The sequence below is a fragment of the Gossypium arboreum genome, chromosome 1, assembly GCF_025698485.1.
Source record: "Gossypium arboreum isolate Shixiya-1 chromosome 1, ASM2569848v2, whole genome shotgun sequence".
Classification (NCBI taxonomy): domain Eukaryota; kingdom Viridiplantae; phylum Streptophyta; class Magnoliopsida; order Malvales; family Malvaceae; genus Gossypium; species Gossypium arboreum.
Window position 1 is genome coordinate 3,542,277 of NC_069070.1, and position 23,403 is coordinate 3,565,679.

General features: G+C 33.3%; 5 protein-coding genes across 8 annotated transcripts; 2 read left to right on the plus strand and 3 right to left on the minus strand.

The window, feature by feature from the left end:
• The first annotated feature begins 447 nt into the window (after nt 1-447).
• LOC108480487 (uncharacterized protein At5g50100, chloroplastic) lies at nt 448-4,212 on the plus strand. Of its 2 annotated transcripts, none has more exons than XM_017783505.2 (8): nt 448-775; nt 874-1,022; nt 1,540-1,647; nt 1,818-1,874; nt 2,723-2,788; nt 2,874-2,934; nt 3,027-3,073; nt 3,990-4,212. In XM_017783505.2, exons 1-8 carry the CDS (start codon nt 592-594, stop codon nt 4,023-4,025), a joined length of 708 nt encoding a protein of 235 aa, XP_017638994.1. In that variant the 5' UTR covers nt 448-591; the 3' UTR covers nt 4,026-4,212. The 2 variants fall into 2 exon arrangements, with proteins under 2 accessions (XP_017638994.1, XP_017638995.1); XM_017783506.2 differs by having other exon boundaries at nt 449-775; nt 2,874-2,945.
• On the minus strand, nt 4,057-5,935 carry LOC108480486 (UDP-glycosyltransferase 74F2-like). Its single transcript, XM_017783504.2, has 2 exons — nt 5,186-5,935; nt 4,057-5,096 (listed from the first exon to the last, which is right to left on the minus strand). The coding sequence occupies exons 1-2, from the start codon at nt 5,831-5,833 to the stop codon at nt 4,374-4,376; spliced, it is 1,371 nt and encodes a 456-aa protein (XP_017638993.1). The 5' UTR covers nt 5,834-5,935; the 3' UTR covers nt 4,057-4,373.
• A 1,727-nt stretch (nt 5,936-7,662) lies between these two features.
• LOC108483262 (short-chain dehydrogenase TIC 32, chloroplastic-like) lies at nt 7,663-11,189 on the plus strand. 2 transcript variants are annotated; one of them, XM_017786548.2, is made up of 9 exons: nt 7,663-7,780; nt 7,881-8,015; nt 8,672-8,903; nt 9,386-9,465; nt 9,607-9,760; nt 9,854-9,932; nt 10,532-10,619; nt 10,723-10,769; nt 10,880-11,189. In XM_017786548.2, exons 2-9 carry the CDS (start codon nt 7,910-7,912, stop codon nt 11,042-11,044), a joined length of 951 nt encoding a protein of 316 aa, XP_017642037.1. In that variant the 5' UTR covers nt 7,663-7,780; nt 7,881-7,909; the 3' UTR covers nt 11,045-11,189. The 2 variants fall into 2 exon arrangements, with proteins under 2 accessions (XP_017642037.1, XP_017642038.1); XM_017786549.2 differs by having other exon boundaries at nt 7,671-7,780; nt 7,876-8,015.
• LOC108483261 (BTB/POZ domain-containing protein At5g41330) lies at nt 10,974-13,965 on the minus strand. Its single transcript, XM_017786547.2, has 3 exons — nt 11,766-13,965; nt 11,524-11,608; nt 10,974-11,326 (listed from the first exon to the last, which is right to left on the minus strand). Exon 1 carries the CDS (start codon nt 13,523-13,525, stop codon nt 12,134-12,136), a length of 1,392 nt encoding a protein of 463 aa, XP_017642036.1. The 5' UTR covers nt 13,526-13,965; the 3' UTR covers nt 10,974-11,326; nt 11,524-11,608; nt 11,766-12,133.
• Nucleotides 13,966-18,937: 4,972 nt separating this feature from the next.
• LOC108480584 (uncharacterized) lies at nt 18,938-22,782 on the minus strand. 2 transcript variants are annotated; one of them, XM_053026361.1, is made up of 3 exons: nt 22,315-22,782; nt 19,380-21,108; nt 18,938-19,005 (listed from the first exon to the last, which is right to left on the minus strand). In XM_053026361.1, the coding sequence occupies exons 1-2, from the start codon at nt 22,426-22,428 to the stop codon at nt 19,387-19,389; spliced, it is 1,836 nt and encodes a 611-aa protein (XP_052882321.1). In that variant the 5' UTR covers nt 22,429-22,782; the 3' UTR covers nt 18,938-19,005; nt 19,380-19,386. The 2 variants fall into 2 exon arrangements, with proteins under 2 accessions (XP_052882321.1, XP_017639118.1); XM_017783629.2 differs by having other exon boundaries at nt 18,938-21,108; nt 22,315-22,779.
• Nucleotides 22,783-23,403: the final 621 nt, after the last annotated feature.

Genomic DNA, 23,403 nt, shown 5'->3' on the forward strand with positions numbered 1-23,403 from the left:
TATTTAATCATTATTAACTTTAACAAATTATATAAGTAAAATATTTCAACTTTGTTACTGTTAAAATCAGTCAAGATTATTTTTTACATTCCCAATATTAATTTGTAGAGTTGTCAAAATTGTAGATAATCAATTCATCAATCCTACCAATATAATTAAATAAATTATTAAAATTTATAAAAATAAATAAATAAAAATTCATTTAATCATTAATCAATTTGATGTCATCCTCTAAATCGATACTTCAACTTTTTTCGATTCAGTCAAGTTTGATATAAAAATATTTTTTCCTTAAATTATGAAAAAAAAATTAGGATTCCCTTTAAATTGACATTTATTTTCAGCACAAAATTTTTAACTTGCACAAAACTTTTAACTTGTTCCTTTTAACTTTTATTTCCTTTTTTACTAATCGCCGTCCCTCCCTCTTAGACAAAGGCTTAAGAAGATGAAATTGCCACGTTACAACATAAGCTGGTGGTCGCATTTAAGGTTGATGCGATTGCCACGTTACAACATAAAAGCTGGTGGTCGCTTTTTAAGTTTAATGATGAAGAAACGAAGTGATGGCTGGAATTTACAACGGAAAAAATGCAAATACCAAAGAGCAGTATGGCGTTGAGAGGTGCTGCAAGGGCTGGTGGTGCTTGCATTGAAAGACAAAGAACCACCCCATTTCTCCTTTCATCTTCTCCATTATTTTTTAGGGTACGATCCCTTCATTCCCCTTCACATCCTCTCCTAAGATTCACATCTTTTCCTAACCCCAAAACTGGTATGCCTTCATTCCTTTTTGTTTTTGGGTTACATATGCATTTTAATTTTCATTCAGGGAGTTTGATTTGTTACCAACTGTTGTACATTTTTTTCCAGGATTTAAGTATCAGATTCGGGCAATACAAGAGGTAACTGCAGATACTGTAAAATCCCAGAAAGGAAAAGAAGATGATGAACAAAATTCCCCACAAAATTGGAAGATTAAAATGCTGTATGATGGAGATTGTCCGCTTTGCATGCGTGAGGTACACCATTTTTCATATATATGGCTTATGATAATATTTGGTGTTCATTATTGTCGAGGGGAGGTCGGAGTCTGAATCCTCAAACAGCGGAGTTATTGTGTGTGAAGTGTCTATGCTCGGTTTTACCAGGTTTTGTCTCCCGAATCCGAAGAGAGCTTAACAGGATTCACGGAGGTTAGGAGTGTCTCGCCACCAAAGAAATATTGAGCATTTGCCTTAGTGGGGTTGGAACCCATACACTTATATGGCATTAGTGGCTAAGAACACTACCACTTGATAGACCTCAAATCCCACCAAGGTCAAATGCTTAATATTTCCTTGGTAGCGAGGCGCTCCCTAAACGCCGTAAACCCGGTTGGGTTCTTCCCGGAGTTGGGAGACAAAACCCGGGGATAAAACCGAATATAGACACCCTGAGCATAATACCTCCACTGTTTGAGGGTCCGAGACTCCAACCTCCCCCTTAACAATGATCATAATAATTATCGCTCTGTTTAATTATTTATGTTGTCATTAGGTTGATATGCTAAGGGAGAGAAATAAGCAATATGGCACTATCAAGTTTGTTGACATAAGTTCTGATGATTATTCTCCTGAAGAAAATCAAGGATTGGACTACAAAACCGTATGTTCATCATCTACATCATTTTTTTAATCTTTTAGAGAAGTTAGCTATTTTGTGTGGTTTATCTTTCATTTCTTTTCAAGGTTATTGAACCCCTTTTTGATAAATTTCAAGAAACATGATTAGTAATCAAATGTAGGATTTGAATTGGTTCTGTTTGCTTTTTATAGGTTATGGGAAGAATTCATGCCATTCTCTCTGATGGAACTGTTGTCACAGATGTTGAGGTATGAATTCCTTAATTTATACAATGCTCTCCTGGATTGGAAGTATTCTTAGCCTAATTTGCTATTAGACTTTGGAACATGTTATAGTATGTAATCACTACAAGTTATCATATGTACATGTATAAGTTTCTATAGGCTCGGACTGAGATATAAATGTTGGATAAGTGTATATGTATGACATGGGTGCATTCAGTATTTGGAAGGTCATATCCTCATATCCATCAAGGTCTACGGTGCTTTAAGAAAAATAAGGTAAAAGTACCATAAAGGCCCTTTTACTAAAAGCCAAATTGCATTTTGCTCTCTTTACTCAAAAAAGGGCCAAATTAGTCCTTGTACGTTAGATCATAGAGCAAGTTAGTCCTTTTTATTAAAAATTACATCCATTTGTATGGTTAAAAATTGACATGCTTGACAAAATAACTAGACAATAACATGTGGTGTCACGTGTACGTCATGCTAACGCAAATGGACCAGTTTTTAACAGTAAAAATTGATGGAATTTTTAATGGACTTTGATGTAACATACAGTGGCTAATTTGCCCATTTTTCGAGTAGAAGGGGCAAAATGCAATCCGACCTCTAATACAGGGGCCTGCATGATACTTTTACTAGAAAAATAAAGTCAGCACAATATAGTCAATAGGCATAAACAGTGTGCTTATTTGTACAAAAGGGTTCTAATTGAAGTGCTATAAAATGTTATTATATTGAAGAACAAACCAACAAGAGTCTAGTTCTAAGAGACTTTCCCCTTATTCCTTTATTTTTGTTTTGTTCCTCTTTAGAAGCATGCTGGACTGTAAGAATAAATTCAAAACATTGTTTGCATTATTGATATCTTGCAGGCGTTTAGAAAATTGTATGAGCAAGTTGGTCTTGGATGGGTTTATGCCATTACCAAATATGAACCAGTAAGCTTATATGCTTCCTTACATGACTTATATTAAGTTCTATTGATCTGCCCCTGCCCTTTCTAATCCATGCTATGATCTGTAGATTGCGACAATTGCCGATTCCATCTATGGTGTTTGGGCAAAATATCGGCTTCAAATTACTGGTAAAACATAGGTTGTACTTGAAAGTTTCAAATGCTAGCTTGTAGATTTTACCGAGGTCTCATGTTTTAAAGATTCCTGTTCTTCCTTTCAGGCCGGCCACCATTAGAAGAGGTCTTGGAGACAAGAAGAAAGAAAAAGGTACGCATACAATAACTACAGAGCTTTCAAGGTTCTATATTGTTGAAACCAAAATAGATAAGCTGCGTAGCCCACATGCTTAAGATGCTGGTTTTTTTGCTCTATAGCGCAAATATTATCATTTCTATATTAACTCTTTTCAGATTTTTAGATATTCCTACCTTTGGAAAATTAAATGTCCTTAGTCTCAACTGTGTGGCTTGTTAAAGCTAGAGACCATAGTGTTAGTGTTACTTTTATCATCACCGTACTGTTAAAATCCTGTCTTTTTTCCATCTAGCCAAACAAAGGTTAAGAATATGTCAAAAAGAATAAAAGAAAGATAAAAGAGAGAGATTCTTTTGGTAAAAAGGTCTCTTCAGTCCTTCTCAATTTTGAAATTTAGAAAAGTAGCCCCTCTAAACAAAACCAGAGTAATTTAATCCATATCAATTCCTAAAGTGAACAACTAAGGATAATTAATCACCAAGTTAACATGATTTTAATTGATATAATAATAAATTTAGCACTCAAAGTTTACAAATTCTATCAATTTAGTCTTAATTTAACAAATTTATTCTGCAATATTTGTGCAAATGTTGAGGTTGAATTTGTTGGTTTTTTTAGAATTAAGGCCAAAATGACAAAATATATAAACACATTATTATACCAACCAAAATTATGTATAATTTATGGAAGACATTAACGCCATGATTATTTGCCCTTAGTTACTCATTTTTGAAATTGATAAGGATTAAATTGCTCTGTTTTTTTAGAGGGACCAGTTTGCTCAATTTTAAATTTGAGAAGGACTAGAGAAGTCTTTTTACCGGTCTCTTTTAGTATTCTATTTTCTGATTTTATCATGTCTTTTGCTTCTCATTATCATATTGATGTATACTCAATCTCTTTTGCTTTGTTTTTTATTTCTTCACAGGCTGACATATGCAATGACAACAATTGCAAGATATGAAGTTTCCTATTAATTGCAGATGACAGGATACTTTTGTGAAACCTTATCCTTATGATACGACCTTACACTCTTTTTTAACTTTCCAACATTATACAAGACATACAATTGACCTTTAGCAATTGGTCAAACTTCTGTATATTATTCATGTAATTAACATATTAGATTATAAAGATATATACTTTGAGAATTATGGACTTCCTGATTTGTCCTTGATTACCTGCAGGTTTGTTGTTTATTTGATGGATGAACTTTATTAGTGATGTGCACCGGAAATACCCGCCTGTGGTGGCCGGCACACTCCTAGGTCGGTTCATGGACAGACTCTTTTCTCTCTTTTCTCTTTAGTACTTACTGGTCAGGCTTTAGCAGCTTTGCAATAAACTCATCTATGTTCCTATCTGAGCTCCCACCTACACTAACAGCTCTTTTAGCAAGCTCTTTCCATTTCGATGCGTTACTCTTAATCTCTCCGCTTCTTTCTCCGATCATGACTTCCCTTAAACAATTCCCAAGCTCCTCCCTCGTGACGATCCCTTGGTCTTGTTTAGCTCTCACACCTACCTTCCATACATGCGCTAAGAACTTGGCATTAGTTGGCTGATCACTCCATTGTGGCACACACACCATCGGCACGCCTAGGCTCAAGCCTTCTAGAGTTGAGTTCCATCCACAATGTGTTACGAAGCAGCCTACTGCTTGGTGAGCCAGCACCTCTAGTTGGTTGCACCATTTAACAACTAGCCCCATTTCTCCAATCGAGTCAATGAGCTCGAGCAGCTGGTTGTCTTTGAGTTCCTTTGCAACCCATAGGAAGGGCATATTACTTGCTTTCAAGCCCCATGCTATTTCCTGAAATTGTTCAGTGGAGATTTTTGCCATGCTTCCAAATGATACGTATACCACCGACTTTAATGGCTTTGAGTCCAGCCATTTGAGACACTGATCATTATCACAGTTCCACAGGCTAGCGCCATAGCTTGTATCTCCTTCAATTCGAGAATCTAAGTAGAATGACGGCACCATGGGACCAATCATTACCACAGGCCATTTTGCCATCAGAGCCTTGACCAGCTTTTTCAAAGACAACAAAAAAAAAACACTGAACTGTTATCATTTAGCTACAAAAAGCTTTGAACAAAACTGAGAATCCAGTTAATTACCTCACTTTCGAGCTCTTCGAAAGAGTTACAGAAAACCCAATCATTTTCCTCACTAATGCCAAACATATCCAAGATCAGTGCTAAATAAGCAGATTGACTGGTCGGCTGAGCAAGAAAACTTGGCAAATCAGATACGTCGAGGGAAGGCAACCCAGGCATTGGCGGGGCTGCTAAGGTTTCCTGTTTCGCAAGCAAATTCAAGCCACCTTGATTGATATGCCAATACAAGGAGCACACCGAAGCCGAGTTCGTCAACATCATAGCTGCAGAAATACCGAAATCTTTAGCTACATCAAGAGCCCAAGGCAGCATCAAATCGTACGCAACGCAACAGACTGGTGTCCCGGAGTTGTTAAGCTTCATAATCAGCTCTGTCAATGTTTTAGACCCAGCAGCTTTGAAGGATTCCAAGTAAGCTTGTAGAGTTGGAGCTTGGTTGAACCCTCCTTCATCAAAACCATCGGAGATCGGCTCGATAGCTATCGTACTGCTTACATTGATGGACTTGACGGTGTAAAGGGTGGTCGCTACGGTGGTTTTCACTCCTTTGGAGGTTAAGCGTTTAGCAAACTGGATGAGAGGGTTGATGTGGCCTTGTGCAGGGTATGTGACCACTAACACATGGGCATGCCTTCTCTGGTTTTGCATTATTTTTACTTTTGACAAATTTTGCTTTGCTTTAACCAGAACAACTAGGGAAATTATTAGAAGGCCTTTTTAAAGAGGGTCGCTACTCTTAGGGTCAAAAAATGTACCTAATTTTACTGGTAGACTACAATTTTGAATTTGATAGAATTGATGTGACGGATCAAAGTGGGAACAAACTCGAATAAGAAATTACTATAATATTTTTCTATATTTAAAATAAATTATATAATTAAAATAGTATTTTTATCTTTTACATTTTTAATAAAATCACTAGATGTGATAATATTCAAACACTTGTCACTAGTATTTTGCAAAACTTTACTTTCATTGCTCCAATTAAATTTTTATTTTGATATTTATTTTATACATTTATATCATTATTTAAATCTATTAGTATCACAAATTAACCAAACACTAATTCGGTCAAAAAATTACTACAATGCCTTTTTATATTGCTTATATATTATTATTATGGGTAAATTACACCCAAGGTCACTAAACTATTAATAAGTTTACGTTTTGGTCATTCAATTTTAAAAAGTTAAAAGTGATCATTGAATTATTCAAAAGTTTTTATTTAAGTTATTTTGATTATATTTTACCCTATTCTTAATATTATTAGATTCAAACCATATATTTTTTTATTTGATTTGATTTTTTAAATAGACACCGTATTTTAAATATATTAGATGCAAATTTAAAATTAATTTTATAATTTTATAATTAAAAAATTATTTGTGAATTAATGGAAAATTTTACAATTATAATTATGAGTTTAATAATTGTATATTATGAAATATTGATTTATGGTAATGGAATTTTAGATTTTTGTCTTGTGTTTGACTTGTTCCATAATATACCATATAAAACTAAAAATAAATTTGTTGATGTTATAAAGAAAATTATTAAAATAGTTATTTTTGTTTTACTCAGATTATATTTTATTTATAATTGAAATATTACGTTTTAGTCACTTACATTAATATGTTGTAACATTTTAGTCACTAAGCCGTTAATTATTATTAATGGTATAACGGTAAGCTGACGTGTCATGTTAAATCATCATTTCAAATAAATTTTTTAGGTTAAATTATATAATTGGTCCCCATTTTTTTTTGTTTTGAGCAATTTATTTTTTTCTTTTATGTTCTTTTAACTTTCTCTTTTTTTTCCCATTTTCTTATGCTTCTCTCTTTGTTTTCTTCTATTCTCCGTCTCTTTTAACGTAAAAGCAAAAAAATTAAATTGCTTAAAATGAAAAATGTAGGGACCAATTGTATAATTTAACATAAAATTTTCGTTTGAAATGATGATTTAACGTATCATCTCAACTTACCATAAATGACTAAAACGTAATATTTCAAATATAAATGATTAAAATGTAAACCGAGTTAAACAAAATGACTATTTTAACAATTTAATCATGTTATAATTACTAAAAGAAAAATGAACAAAATAGCTACAAATTTTGATTTTTTTATGTAGTCTACAATTATCATTAATTAATACAAGTGTTAATCAAAATTAAAATCTTTCCTACAATGTTTTTTCAATGTATCGAGTTAATTTTATTAAAAAAAATTTTTGATGGATTACAAAAGGAGGGTAAAGTTTTAATAATAATACGATTAGTACAACTCGAACTCAAACCATACCTAAAACAGGAAACACATTGACCATAAGGTTGACATAAGGAATTCAAGTAAGAAATTTATTAGTAGAGTCAACCAACGACGAAGCTTAGTAGAGACTACGAAAGCATGATTTTCCTAAAATGGTAATTTTTAAATTTAATTTTTTATAATTTATAAAATTTTAAATTTTAAATTAATAATAAAAATGATAAAAATTTTATTGAAGGAGCTATTGGCTAGTGATTTCAACTTCGACTCTATCCCGAAAGACAAATTTCGCTTGTAATAACCATATCGAATTGGTCAACGAATGGTAAAGTTTTCATTTTGGGGATCTAAATACTGCAAATTTTTACACTCTTGCCAATAGAAAACTGCTACTTTTTCTTATATTCAGTGAATTCATAGTGTAGCTTTTCTAAATAAAACCGCAAAAGGAAACATGTGGATTTTTGGATGGAAGGGACCATCTGGGTTTTCTGCTTCTTCTACCGCAGAAGAAGTTACTCAAGGGATTGATGGATCTGCTCTCGCTGCCATAGTTACAGGTTCTTTTTTTCTTTCCTAGGTTGCTTTGTACTCCATTTTTATATGGGCTTTTAGTATTGTCATTCATTATAGCTGTAATTAATTTTTCATTTCGTGGAAAGTACCAAGTTGTGTGGATCATTTATGTTTCTTCAGATTTTAGAAGTAAATAGAAAAATCAATTCATTATTTGGCTAGAAATATTAATAATAATAAAAAGGAAGTGAACTTTTTTGAGATTTTTCTTATGAATTTATTCACTTTTCATCAAGCTTGTCATAATTAGTGATCTTGGTGATGATCTTCTTCTTTTTTTTATTGCAGAGAGTTCATGTATGCTTTTTTCTTGATTCCAATTTCTGGGTTTTGAGTATATAGAAAATAGAGTTAAATTCACAGTAGTTTATCAGATCTGTGACATAATAGGAGAATCCTTGGTCTGTGTTATTCAAATCAAAGAAGACTGGGAAAGGAAACAAAAGACATAATTACAAATTTAACCTTTATGTTTATATTTTTATTTTTTTTCAATTTGGCCTCTATTGGTTTTTCAGCTAAATTTCGCTCTCAAACTTTTTAAAAAGTGTCGAATTAGATGAAATACTGTTTAACCATTACAGCCTTTATATTTGGTGCTTTTATGTTTTTCTCTTGGTTACTTATCGGTCCATTTCAGGAGCATCAAGTGGTATTGGTGTAGAGACTACTCGCGTCCTCGCATTGCGCGGTGTCCACGTAGTTATGGCGGTAAGGAATGCAGATGCCGGTCGGAATGTCAAAGAATCAATACTAAAAGAAATCCCTAGTGCTAAGATTGATGTTATGGAATTGGATCTGAGCTCAATGGCATCAGTAAGGAAATTTGCATCACAATATCAATCCTCTAATCTTCCCTTGAACCTCCTAATGTAAGAACTTTAAACTACTGCAATTTCAATTATTATGATCTCTAGTCTTAACCAATTTGTGCTTATGATTTCAGCTATTATTGAGTAAAAATATCATAGAGGCCCTTGTACCAGGAGACGGATTGCATTTTGCCTCCTTTACTTAAAAAATGGGCAAATTAATCCATATGCATTAGACCAAAAATTTCATCTATTTTTACTATTAAAAGCTGATCTCTATATGTCAGAATGAGGTACACGTCACATGTAACTCTCTAGTTATTCTATCAGCCACACTAGTTTTTAACAGAAAAATGGATGAAAATTTTATCAGAAAAGACCAATTTGCTCTTTGATCTAATGCATAATGACTAATTTGATCTTTTTTTGAGTAAATAGGGTAAAATGCAATCTGACTCAGCCTCCATTGTACTTATGCTTGTCAGCTTGTGCATGAACTTCGTTAGATGAGAAGACTAACATTTTCTTCCTTTGCTTAAAAGCAACAATGCAGGGGTCATGGCAACTCCTTTCATGTTATCTCAAGATAAGATCGAGCTGCAGTTTGCGACCAACCATTTAGGTTCAATATATTTCATATAACTTTCATCTATAAATAATGTGTGGAGAATGAGTGCATTAATGTGATATACTTGGATTGAAAAATAGTTGCCATGTCTACGTGAAATCTTGAATCTAATGAAATATAGTAATTATTTTGCAGGTCATTTTCTTCTAACTGATCTTTTGTTGGAGACTATGAAAAGAACAGCACGTGAAAGCAACATAGAAGGGAGGATTGTCAATGTATCTTCTGAAGGTCACCGGATTGCGTACAGCGAGGGAATTCGTTTCGATAAAATCAACGATGAATCAGGGTAAAAAAACAAGTGATGACTGGCTTCACCACTTTGTTCCCTTTTTTGTGTATAAAAATCTTGGATCTCATTTTGTTTCTAGCCAATTTGCAGATACTACACTTGGTATGCTTACGGACAATCAAAGCTTGCTAACATATTACATGCCAAGGAGCTTGCTCAGCGTCTAAAGGTACGGTTCAAATTCTCTGAAATATACTATCTATAAGTAGAATTATCGTGGAGACTACTGTATGAAGAGTCGAATTGCGTTTTGTCCCATTTACTAAAAAATTGGCAAAGTAGTCCCTGTATGGTAGATTAAAGAACAAATTAGTCCTCTAAAAAATTTCATCCATTTTTACTATTAAAAATTGGTCTCTGTACATTAATTTGAAGTACACGCATCAAAACTTTTAACAAAAATAACCGATTTCCTTTTTGATTCAACTACTATGATTAATGTGCCCCTTTTTTAGTAAATAGGGCAAAATACAATCCGACTCTTAGAACAGGGACTCCATAGCACTCTTACCACAGTCTAGTTCATTTACACAAATTCTTGAACCTCAGATCACTTAAGTATCGTACAGGTTATAACTTGTTGACATGGAACTTTATGTCAATGAACTTCATTAATTAATTGTTCTGATAAAATCGATATATTGAAAATTCTTTTGGTTGGAATTTTTTTTTTTTTTTTTTTTTTTTGCAAGGAGTGATTCTTTATATGTGTGAGCTAAGGTTAGCATCTCTAAGCTTAAAGTGCTTTTTTTGCTTTGGCATAATCAGGAAGAAGAGGTGGAGATTACTGCAAATTCACTTCATCCTGGAGCAATTATTTCGACCAATCTTATGCGCCACCATGGTTTAATCAATAGTAATCCTTCAAACCATTTTAGTTTTTGTTTTGGTATATTGGAAAGTTCCAAACAAGTTACATCAACTTTTCCTTTAACTTCCAATACATTGGTTTGACGCAGCCGTTGGTCAAATGTTGGGAAGATACTTCCTCAAAAATATTCCACAGGTAGATAAGATTTTCATTATGATAAAAACTATGTTTCAAATTAGTACTATCACTCTCATACAGCTCATGTTGGTCCATATACATGGGCTTTCTTTTTGATATGGTTTTAGGGAGCCGCCACTACATGCTATGTTGCATTAAATCCACAAGTCAAAGGTGTTAGCGGAGAATATTTCTTAGACAGCAACATAGGTAACCCAAGCGCTAAGGCGAAGGATGCAGATTTGGCAAAAAAGCTATGGGACTTCAGCTGCACCTTGACCAATCCCAAGTAGTTAGTTAGTTCACAAAGCCTTATCTAGACGAGCTGCAGATGTTCGATGCTTAGTGCTGGTACTCTTTTAGCTGAAACTGTGATAAACCGTAATATTTTCATAAACATACAAAGGGTATATGGAATGATCCCAGTTTTATCGAGAAGATTTGAATGAAATGCAAAATACGTATAGACACTGAAAATGAAGAAATCATTGATGGTTTCAACTAGTAGTGCCCTTGACTGCAAGAATCTGAAAACTAGTTTACAAAGATTAGCCCCACTGCCGTCACCACTGGTACTGGTACGGTGTCAGTGCCGCAAGCCATATTTAGTAGTCCATGTAGATCATGAATTATCACACAGTTCTTAATGCAGAAGTTATAAGATTTACAAAAGTACCATGTCAAGGAAAAAGAATGCATAACTAAGTCCTGACAGCGTAGGTAATAAGCTATCCAAAATCAACGATTGATTCTAATATGACTTGGTACTCACCTCTCTAGGAGTATTTGCAGTGTCTGTTCGTCGGAACACGATGAAGCCACGAGCAAGCAGTGTAGACACGCCAACATTATTGATACTTAAATGCCCAGTAATGAACGTTCAACAGAAACATTATATTATGAACAGAGCATATAAGACCCGATACAAAAGAGAGACATATGTAAGAGTTCTAGATTCAAGGTATATTACTTAAAAATTAGCTATTATGGCAAGAATGCTAAGCAGTTTCTTACTATTTTCCTCTCGCCATGTTTCTACTGTCGAGTCGAGATTCTTCATTAATCCCTCTTGAGTCGTGACCAGGATATTTCCAAATCCAAAGGAAATAAGTAAGCAAATAATGGGCATAAAAGTGAAAGGCTAAACAGCAAAGGCATGTAAGTTTTTCATTTATGATTCAATATAAATTGTAACAATAGTAGATGATGATATCAATTCAATCACCATGAACCAAATCCATATATTACAAAGATACAATACAGACCTTTCATTTACACAAAGTATTGAACTAGACACCAACTTAAGAAATAAACAGTACCCTGATTTATAGTTTGATCAAACATTCTCTCCTATGAAACATCTAACTGAAGGTCTCGAAGAATCAAAACCCTCTAGCCGAACCCTGCCAAATCTCAATAACTTGCTGATCTTTACGGGTCACAAACATCTTGTTCCCACCGAATGCCAAGTTCGTTATCCTCGAACCTCCCATATCCTTCACTCTCCCCATCATATTCTTTTTAAAATCCCTTTTCGTCGACTGATCCTCACTACCGTTACTAGTCTTGGCTGAACCCATTACAACCTCCGACCACAACTCGATATCCCCTCCTTTACTACAAAAAACTTGATTTCCGTGGCTCTCAATTTTGCACCCAAACCCTTCTTTTTTCCCATTAATAATCTTCCTCTTATCTCCAAGACAAATCCATGGATTACTATTACCATTCACACTGCCTAAACTCCTAAAATCTGTGTAAAAAACCTCGCCAGAATTCACTCCGACTTTAAAAACCGCATTAAGATTATCCGAAACACAAATATCCGAAAAGCAATCGGTTTTCTCCTTCAATTCGAAAACTACATTACCAGATCTTATATCCCAAAACCTAATATTACCCGATACACCCGATAACCCACTATGTGACCCGGATGCCATAACTAACCCGTACTTTGAAACCCATCTCAGCTTTGTAGCTGGGATGGCTGAATCGATATCAGCCCCAAAAATCTCATTATGACCTATTTCAGTAACAGGGTTCAATGTATTCAAATCATAAACCATAATTGAATTAGAGTTTCTCCTACTGGATTCGAAGCTAGTAAACAAGAACTCGCCTGATGAACCGATGGCTTGAACCGTGGAACCGGATCGGGTCGCGTTCTCCCAATTGAGAGTTTGTTTGACGGACCCGTTTTGGAGATCGAGGATCTGGAGCCCCGAGAAGTCCGTCGCACCGGCCGCGGCGGTATCAGGGGAAATCGCGAGTAATGAATCCACGGCTGGGAATTGCGTTAAGATCGTTGACTTTCTCGTCAACGACCAATCGAAAGACGTAATCTTGCTCCCGTGGGAAACATGGAGGGATCCAAAAGGCGTAGTGGCAACGGCGGAAGGGGAGTCGCGGCCATTCAAGGGTAAAATCGAAGATTTCTGAAGGGCAAAAGCATCTAATTGAGAAGGGTTGGTCAAAGAGTTCGTCAAAAGGGACTCAATGCCGTAGTATCTCGACTCTTCGATGAGATCCCTAAGGTCAAAGTCTTTGACTTTGGACGGAAGAGCACCTGTACGGAGGAGTGAAAGGAGGAGCGAGAAGTAAACAGGGTCCCGGTCAACAAAACGATCCGACGTCGTTTCAGCCAATTGAGAAAGGAGAGAATTCGGTCCCGCTTGTGTTAATGTCTGTTTGGTCGTCTGAAAATTTTCGCCGCCGACGTTGATCGTTACGACATTGGTGGTGGTTAACTCCGGTTCTGGTTTCAAACACTGCATTTCTATTATTCCAAAAAAGAAAAAAACCAATGAATTTTTTTTAGATTTCTAAATTCCAAATTGACCCAAAAGAGAAAAACAAGGGAAAAAGAAAAGGCTGGAGAGACAAGATCCCAGAAAATTTGTTTTGAGTTTTTGAATAAGTTGTCGAGAAAGAAGAACCCTAATTGTAAGGGAAATTTGGGGGTAAGAGAAGATAAAGAAGGGGATTTGATTATTTTGCGGTGTCGTAAGAAAAAAGAGAGGTCAAAAGAGACAACGAGACACGTGGCCTATTGCTAGAACCAAACTCTTCACTATTTATTCGGCGATTTCTGTAATAAAGAAGAGAGAGCATAAACTATACGTTCAAGAATGCTCTTTTTTCTCCTTTTCTTACAAAAGAGAGGAGGTTCTTCACTTTTTTGTCATCATTTTATTACAAGATTCGAGTTTTTTGTCACCATTTTATTACAAGATTTGTTTTTTTTTAATCAATTATTATAAATATTGGGAGGATTTGTTTAGTAAAAAAAAATAAAATCGGTTTAGAAAAAGGGTCAAATCTTAAGTAAGTTTATTCTGAGTTTAATACTAATTGAATTTGAAAAAAAATTGTTATTTTTCATTTTTTTGTCATTTTATTATCATATTGTTATTATTTTATTGTAATTATTTAGATATTATATAACTGTTATTTTATTATTAATTTTACTACTATTTTAGAAGTATTTGTTTAATTTTGTTACTATTTTAGAAGTATTTACTTATTAAGTTACACTTATCTTAATATTATTCAAGCATAAAGACTTTTTAAAAATTTATTTTAATGTTTTTACTATATTTAATGTGTCATATTTTTAAATTTTATTTTTATATAAAAATTAATACTGACGGATTGGGCCGAGTTTGGATTTTAATTTTTTTATCCAAATTAAATTTAGTTAAAATTTTAGACTTATTTTTCAAACTAGGTCAAACCTAAACCTACGAACGTAAAATTTTATTACGGCTCAAATCCGACCCGACCCATTATCACCGAACTAATACAAGATGTACTCAAATAATATATATGATGATAGCAAAACATTCCCAGGTTGAACTTAATTTACCACAAATCATGTTGGTAGCTTTATAACATTCTGACATCCATTTCGATTAATCAACAACGGATTTTAGCCACAAATGCATTCAGAGATTTCGCTTATACGTTGATTTCGTCAATAACTTCACCGCTACTATTTTTCAGAACAATTCCTAATATTTTTGGCACTAAGTAAAATAATAAATTAGACCTTTTTAAAAATTATAAATTATAATATAATAAAAAGTTGAAAAATTTTTAGAGTGCTAGAAGATGAATCATTTATAATGAAAAATTGAATGTCTTAGGCATTCAATTAATTTATTTTAGTTTGAAAAAAATTTTCTTACATTAAAGGTTGAAAAAAATTGGAACATCTCAGCCTTGAGTCTTAGATGGCTGCACTCTCAAACAACCTCTAGGGTCGGGTCTGTTGCTAACCCAAAGTTAATTATGTAAGTTTGGTATAGTTTAGCATTACTTTTTAAAAGTACATTTGAGAAAAAAGTATGTTTAAGCAAAAGTTCAAGTTTTCTGCTTCTACTTTTGGCTTAAAAATGTGCTTTTGCAAAAAAAAAAAAAATTTGTCTAAAAAGCACATTTGGAATACTCAAAAGCATGTTGTTTGACAATGTTTTTATCTCAAAAATGTTTCCTAAAAGCAATATTAAACTGGTCCTTAATAATATAAGGTACTCTATAAAGCAATCCATTGCATCTTTCCAAATGAAAAACCCTAGATTTCCAAGCAACGAGACTTATTAACCTTTATACATCCATCAACTTAACTTGTGAACGATCTAAAACCCACTAGACTTGGGTTGTAATGAAAGGAGGTTCTCTCAAGGGGGTGAAGCCAAAAAAAAATTTTGAGGGTCAGAATTGAATTGTATATTTTTATGATAGTATAATTATAGATTTACCATTTTAATAGCTTATATATTTATAATTTTTAAAGGATTAAATCAAAATTTTATCATTTGGGGGCCAAAGTATAATTTTACTATTACTAATTTAAAATTTTATAAACTACAAAGGAATCTAAATAGAAAAAATTTCTATTTTAAAGTGGTCAAGGCCTTGCCAGCCCCCTTGGATTCGCCATTGGACTCACCAAACTATTTGAGTGAAAGAACAAAAAAGAATGTGTTCAATAAATTTACTATCCAGTCTATATCTTCAACAATGCATAAATGGAGCATGCACTCATCACACCAAATCCTCATTAGAAGTTAAGTAGTAGTGACACACACTCCAAATAAAAGATTTAATCATTTAAGGAGCTTTGAGGTTTTATTAGAGGAGTTCATGGGTCGGATTCGGTTGATATTAATAGATTTGGATTCGGTTGATATTAACAGATTTTATGTTTGCCCAAACTTGTCCATATACTAAGCCAAGCTTATTTTAGGCACATTTATACTATTTTTTTTTAATTTAAAAAATATATTTGTCGAAACCATTTTTAATTTTGAAAAACGGAAGTCGACTTTAAAACGAAAATAGAGTCGCCACCAATCCTTTTTGTTTAGGTGTGATCGGGTTACCTTATGATCGATCATTTTAATAAAGCATTTCGGTTTATTAAAAACAACGTTTGTAGTCTACGAAAAATTAGAAAACGGATTCGGGAGTCAGTTACGCACGAGAAAGAATTAGCTCCCTCGCAACGCCCAAAATTGGTACCGTATTGATCAATTAACATCCTAATGTTGAAAATTTGAAAAAGATTTTAAAATACAATTCCTTTAAAACGTTTGGATAACTTGAATTGGATATTGAGATTCTCTCGCTTAGAAGGAATAAAATATCATATCCAGCACGATAGGACACAACATTTCAAACCCTCGATACAAGATCATCTTATAATTTCCAAAACTTATGCATTTGAAATTTCAAAAGGATATTTGGCTATCTGGTCAAACGGTAAGTCGAAACCTAGCACGATTGGGTACGATTTCTCGAATTTCTAAATGCAAAATATTGCCTCAAATTTAAGAAAACATGAATGAAACTTCAAAAGGATATTTAGTTATTCGGTCAAACGGAAAATCGAAACTTAGCACGTTAGGGCACGATTTCTCGAATTTCCAAACACGAAATATTTTCTTATTTTGAGAGGTTTTTTAAATGAGGGTGATTATAAAAGCGGTGAAGTACATTTATTCGGTTTATACAAAAAAATGAAATGAACAATTTAAGATGACAAAGTAAGCAAGCTCGATCATAAATCAATACACAAAAATCCAAAAGCAAAGTAACTAATATGGAACATGTACATAGTTAATATATTACACCATTTATCAACGATATTACAAAGGTGCAGATATGTAAATTAAAATACACAAAAATAAACAATAAACAAACTAACAATACATAAAATAAACTATATGTATACGACAAACAATACATCCAAAACTTTAAAATTAATTATAAAATAAATAAAAATAATTAATGCATAAAATACAAAATATTGATCTAACTAATTAATAATATACATATAATGAAAAACTTATTATAAATATATGTATAGAAATAATAATATAAAAACATTTGAAAAAACAAAAATATATCATAAAATAACTTTAAAATGCATAAATTATATATATAAATTTAAAAGGAAATGTATAATCACAAATAGATTTAAAAGAAAATACATAAAATAATATAAAATCAATAATATATACAAAAAAGATGTACAACAATTCAAAGCTGATGACATAGGAAACATTTACATATATATAAGTGTAAAAATAATTTTGTAACGAAATAGTATAAATGATATACAAAACAATATATATATATACGAATAAATAATATACACAAAATACAAATAGCTTAATATATTAATATATACAAAATAATAATATAATATTTAAAGAATGTTCATAAAAGAAAAAATAAATAAAATATATAATAAAACAGAATGAAAATATACAAAAGAAAATAACAACAAGAAAAAAAAAAGGTGGAATCAATTAATAAAATGTTAAAATAATATGAAAAAGGGGGGAAAAGAATGAATGAATTATAAAGAATATAAAAACATGAATTTTAAAAGAACTCAATAGAAATAAAAACAAAATAAAGGGGATAATTTGTAAACAAATAGAATTCCTAAAGCGTAGGCAAGAACTAGAATGAAATGCGCCCAAATGAATAGGGATTTAAAATGCAAATATTCCAACTCACAAAAGGTAGTATTTAAATGAGGAGCAAATTGAAACGATGCGCAAATCCTTCAAAATAAAAATCGTTATTCAATCGTTGTTTTTTGTGTTCGTATTCAGTATCTCCTCTCATTTTCTTCAAAAACCCCCTTTACAATAGTTTTGAATACTTTTATAGCCAAATTTTATAACCGATTGCCTCTTTCTTTTTGCAAGCAAATGGGGTAATAGAGTTAGTGGAGTGGTTTAGTGGGGTGATGGAGTTAGTGGCAAGTGGGGTGACGGAGTTAGTGGTCGGTTTAGTGGGGTGCTAATTGGATGGTTGGTGTTTTGGGCTCTGCTTGTTGGGCCCGGGTAAAATTTGGGCTCCACAATATTTATATTATTTTTAATTTTTAATTTATTCTATATCATATATAGTCTTAAATTTTTTTAATGTTTATACTATAGTAATATTATATATTACAAGATCTAATTTTTATACGTTATAAATTACATAATATATAAAAATAATATAATATAAAACATTACACACTTTAAAAAAAGTCAAGTTAAGGCTAAACCTTAAATGTTCAAGTTCGAGCCTAAGTACGATCCATATTATAAACGAGACTAATTTTTTACTCGTCCATTTCTGATTCATGCCTATAAACATGTATAGATTCCATATACGGTTTTCTGATTCATGCCTTAGTTCAATTTTACTAATTCAGCTAAAGTACCGTTTTCATTTAAATAATTTCGTGGTTTTTCCTGTTATAGAAAAATCTTATACCATTAAATTAAGTTTCTACTCTTAAATAAATTAATAATAATAATAATAAAATGATTCTTTGTTTTGGGTATTTGCGATTGTTGTGGGTTTGGTTTTTGTTCATAATTTACAGCAATCAAAGATGCTAATCATTTGTTTATTATACTTTTTTGATAAATTTTCAAGGTTAAACTCTCTCAATATATTTTACAATATTTTATTTTTAATTACCTTTTAGCCTTTAATTTTTGAATTTTCATGTATCATATGCATGGCTTGTTATTAAAAGTTGGTTAAGTCGCTCAAAAGATTGGGTCTAATTGACATTGCTAGAGGCACATTTGGATCTCAGCATTCCGTTGCACCAAATCGGGATTCTAAGTCTAACCGGCCTGGTGAAGTGACAAAAGACTATCGATCTCCACTTGCCCGACTTTGATCTCTGAAGAACCTTGACATGCAACCTCAATATACATATCATTATTTTACACCACTGTATCAAATTTTTAGAAGCATTAGATGTGCTATTTTTACACCAAGTGTGCACAAAATCAGAGACTGTTTTTCATATCTGTCTGCCTAAATTAGCAAAAATATAGTACAATATTGTAACCATAGAAATATTCCTCTAAGACCCTGTTGTTTTAGTCACGAAGGACGCAAGCAACAGCCTTCATGGATCAGCCAGTCATGCAATATGCAATCTAATGTAAAAGAAAAAACCCCTAAAATTATCTATAATTTGATTTGACTAAAATTGCATGCACTCTGTTGTTGTTACCAAATTGTTTGAATCCCCAACCCAAGCCACACCTAAGTTCCTAAAATAATGTGGAAAATCAGAAGGCACCCCACTAAAATGCTTACCAGTTTTTTAACTTACACCAGGTTGCAGCATGGGGAAAAAGGACCAATTCTTGGGAATGCCATCGTCATTTCCGGCTACTTTCTCGTTGGCCCACCAATCGGAACTAACAATGGGCTTGTTATGGACATCACCTCCATCGGGGTTGTCAAAATTGAATTCTTTAGCTGATCCGAGAGTGATGGATCGGTTCTTGTGGTGCTGTGGTTTGGCTTCCTTATCTGCTGGAGCTTTCTCTGGTCTTACGTTGCATGTTTCACCGACACGATATTCGTAAGTTTCCGCCGACTTAGAGTTTTCTTCTGTTTCTCTTGCTGCTTCGTTCTGTAGAGATACTTCAGCTTTCTCTGGTCTTTCATTGTATGTTTCACCAACACGACATTCATGAGTTTCCACCGACTTAGTAGCATTTTCTTCTATCTCGGCATTAACATTGTCGAAATTGAATTCTTTAAGTGACCCAAGAGTGATGGATCGGTTCTTATGGTGCTGTGGTTTGCCTTCCCCATCTGCTGGAGCTTGCTCTGGCCTTTCATTGTATGTTTCACCAACACGACCTTCATAAGTTTCCACTGACTTAGTAGCATTTTCTTCTATCTCTCCATTAATATTGTCGAAATTGAATTCTTTAACTGACCCGAGAGTGATGGATCGGTTCTTATGGTGCTGTGGTTTGCCTTCCCTATCTGCTGGAGCTTTCTCTGGTTTTCCATTGTATGTTTCACCAACTCTACATACAGAATTATCCAACAACTTAGTGGCGTTTTCTTCTCTCTCTCTTGCTGCTTCATTCCATAGAGATTCTGCCACAGCTTCGGATGGTGTTGCTGTCTCAGTTTCCACACAACTAGCAGCTTTTTGATTTGTTAACTCGAATGAAACTCTATGATCAACCACAACCTGATCAGTTTGGTTTCCTCTAGCCATGCGTGGATACGACACAATTTCAGAAATCTGATGATCCAGAAGAAAACCATTGAGAGGTGTGGATGTTGTACCGTCTGGGGTTAAAGTACCAGAACCATGATATGATCCCCATTCACGGTTGGAAAGCTTATCAAGGTTCAAGAGCTTGGAAGGGTCACCCAGTTGGAACTCGGGAAAGCGTAGACCAGCAGTATAATCACCATCGAGGAAAGGAGATGAGGTGCCAGAACCAGAGATTCCTGAGCTTGGGGAGATCAATTGGCCTACAGGGCTCCCAGGTTGAAGATGATAAGACTGAAATTCATAGTGGGATATTGGGAATCGCTGCTCTCCATACTGGAGGTTGGGGCCAAGGAACTGGGCAAATGGCACCTCAGGCGAGGATGGTGTAGTCAAGTGAACTGACTCGGGAGGAGGTGTAAATGGAGCAGTTGAAGGTTCAGTGGGGAAAGCCGAGAAAACAGGTGGGGAAACTAACTGAGTTTCGTGAGCATAAGGGCCAATCGCAAAAATGGAAGCAGGCCCTGGAGAATACATACTAGCAGAAATAGATGTGAGAGACACTAAACCAGCTGGAGACTGTGTAGCAGAGGGGGGTTCAGATGGAAGGAAAGATGCAGGAGAAGAGGGTGGTGCAACAAAAGGAAGTGTAAAGGAGGATGCTTGGTATGGATTTTCAGCAGCAGGCACATTACCACCAGAAGCACTTGTTTCGGAAACAAGAACAGCAGGCCCAATTCGCTTTTTTTGTTTGTAAGATCCAAAACACCAATAAACACTCCACCAGCCACTCCATCTTCTCTTCTGAATGTCACCAAATTTATGATAAAATGGATTAATACAGTAAATTACACCAAATTCTTATGTAGTTAATAGGAAACCAAACAACTGGCAATGAAAGAAAAAGATCATATTACACAATAAGGCAATGCATCCTCATTAAAGCTTTGACCAAGGTGTATCAAGTAACGAATCAAATTAAAGCATCTATGCTCAAAACTTATTGGATATCATGCTACGACTATCCTTCAAACTGTTTGATAGAAAGAGTATGTATGCTTATCCCACACTTTTACCATCTAAATTAAGGTCAAGTAGCATATGCAATTCATACCCATTGTTTAAGTATTTCCGAAGCTTATCCTCGTGATTGTAAATGAGTATTCTTCAACTAGACCTCCACTACAAGGGAAATCATATGCACAGACAGAACATACACAGAACCACTGATTATCCATCTTGAATTCGGATGTTGAAATGGGATTTACCTTGATCTTAGTCAGGTAAGGCATACATAAGTTTCTAGATTTCCACAATCAGAGCCTATACGAAACCTTCTAATTAACTCTTCCCACATTATGGACACAAAAAAAACTTAATGATACAAACAAATTGAAGGACAAATTTGTATAATACTCGTCTTCTTCTTTTGCTTCTTTACTTCTGATCTAGGAATCTAGGCCAAATGAAAGTAAAATTAGAAACAGTAATGAAGAAGATCACCTAGTTCCCGATGTTTGCTGGGTAAATGAGGTATAGCGAATATAATAACAAAGAAACCATATATGTTCATAAACACTGTTTCATCAACAAAGACAATTCTTAGAATCCTGAACTGCCAAGTACCAAAAAAGAAACAAGCTATAAATAAGAAAACCTTCAATTTCTAAATCTAACCACAAGCAACAGTGAAAAAAGATTCTTGATTCTGGAACAATTCAACCTTTAATAAATTTAAGCCTAAAATCACATATTATTACGCTGAAAAGAAAGCTTAAACTTGATTCTAGTTTAAAAAACTTATTAAATCACCATAACATAATCACAGAACCAAAAAAAGAAAATCAAATCGTGCAAAAAAACAGATCACGAAATGAATACCGAAGAAGTTTAAAAACATTTCCACAAATCAACCAAATTGAATTAAAACTCCATTGAAACAATCACAACAAAGAAAACACCCAAAAAAAAAAAAACTAAACGAAACATAAATTTTAAAAATTATTTTACCTGAACCGTAGCTTGTGGAACACGATTCTCAGCTGAAGCGATCGCGTTAGCAGCAGCATGTATAGTCTCCAAAGTATTATTCAAAACTCTAGATTCTCCATTCGCGCCTCTCATTTCTACCTCTCTCTTTTTTCCCGAGAAACAAACAGCTCAAAACTTTCTTCCCCTCTGAAAATGTCCAAATTTTCCCAGAAAAACAAAACAAACGAAAGAGAAAGGACGTAAACGGTGATTTATAGAAGAAGCTTCCGTAATGAGAAAAAATAAAAAATAAAATAATTTTATATAATTTTTTTAAAAAAATTATTAAATTCTTAAATCAAAAATCCCCTTTTTATATTATGTCAATGCAGAAACCAAAAAAAAAATCTTTTCTTTTTGCTTGAATGTTACTAACATTGTCTGGAATAAGTGTATAAGCAAACGCTTTCAAGGTCAAACACGGCAATGACTTGATTCTTTATAAATTTTATGTAATTATCGAAAAACCCCAACTTTATGCTAATGTTTTATATTTTCCTAATTATAAGCTGAATTTTACTTATTTGCCCTTTTCATTGAATGTTTTATTTTAAATTATTTTTAAAACATCATTTTAATCTAAATTTAGAAGAAGAAAAATACTATAATATGTTATTGACAAACTTAAATTAATATATTTAAAATTAGGGTAAACTATAAAATAATCATTTTTGTTTAACTCAAATTACATTTTAATCACTTATGTTTGAAATGTTACTTTTAGTCACTTATGTTATCGTTTTGTTACGAAGTGGTCACTTTACCGTTAAACTACATTACCTTCCTAACGACGATCCTATGTGACAGTCTAAATTAAATTTATTTAATTAAAAACTTATTTTCATCTCAGCATCTGGACATCTAAGTTGGCATTTAAAATTTATTAAGACTGTAATTAAGGAGATAACGGAGTTTAACGATAGAGTGACTACTTTGTAACAAAACGATAACGTAAGTGACTAAAACATAACATTTTAAACATAAATGACTAAAATATATACTGAGTTTAATAAAATGATTATTTTATAATTTATCTTTAAAATTATTTAATTGAGGGTTGTAAATGTA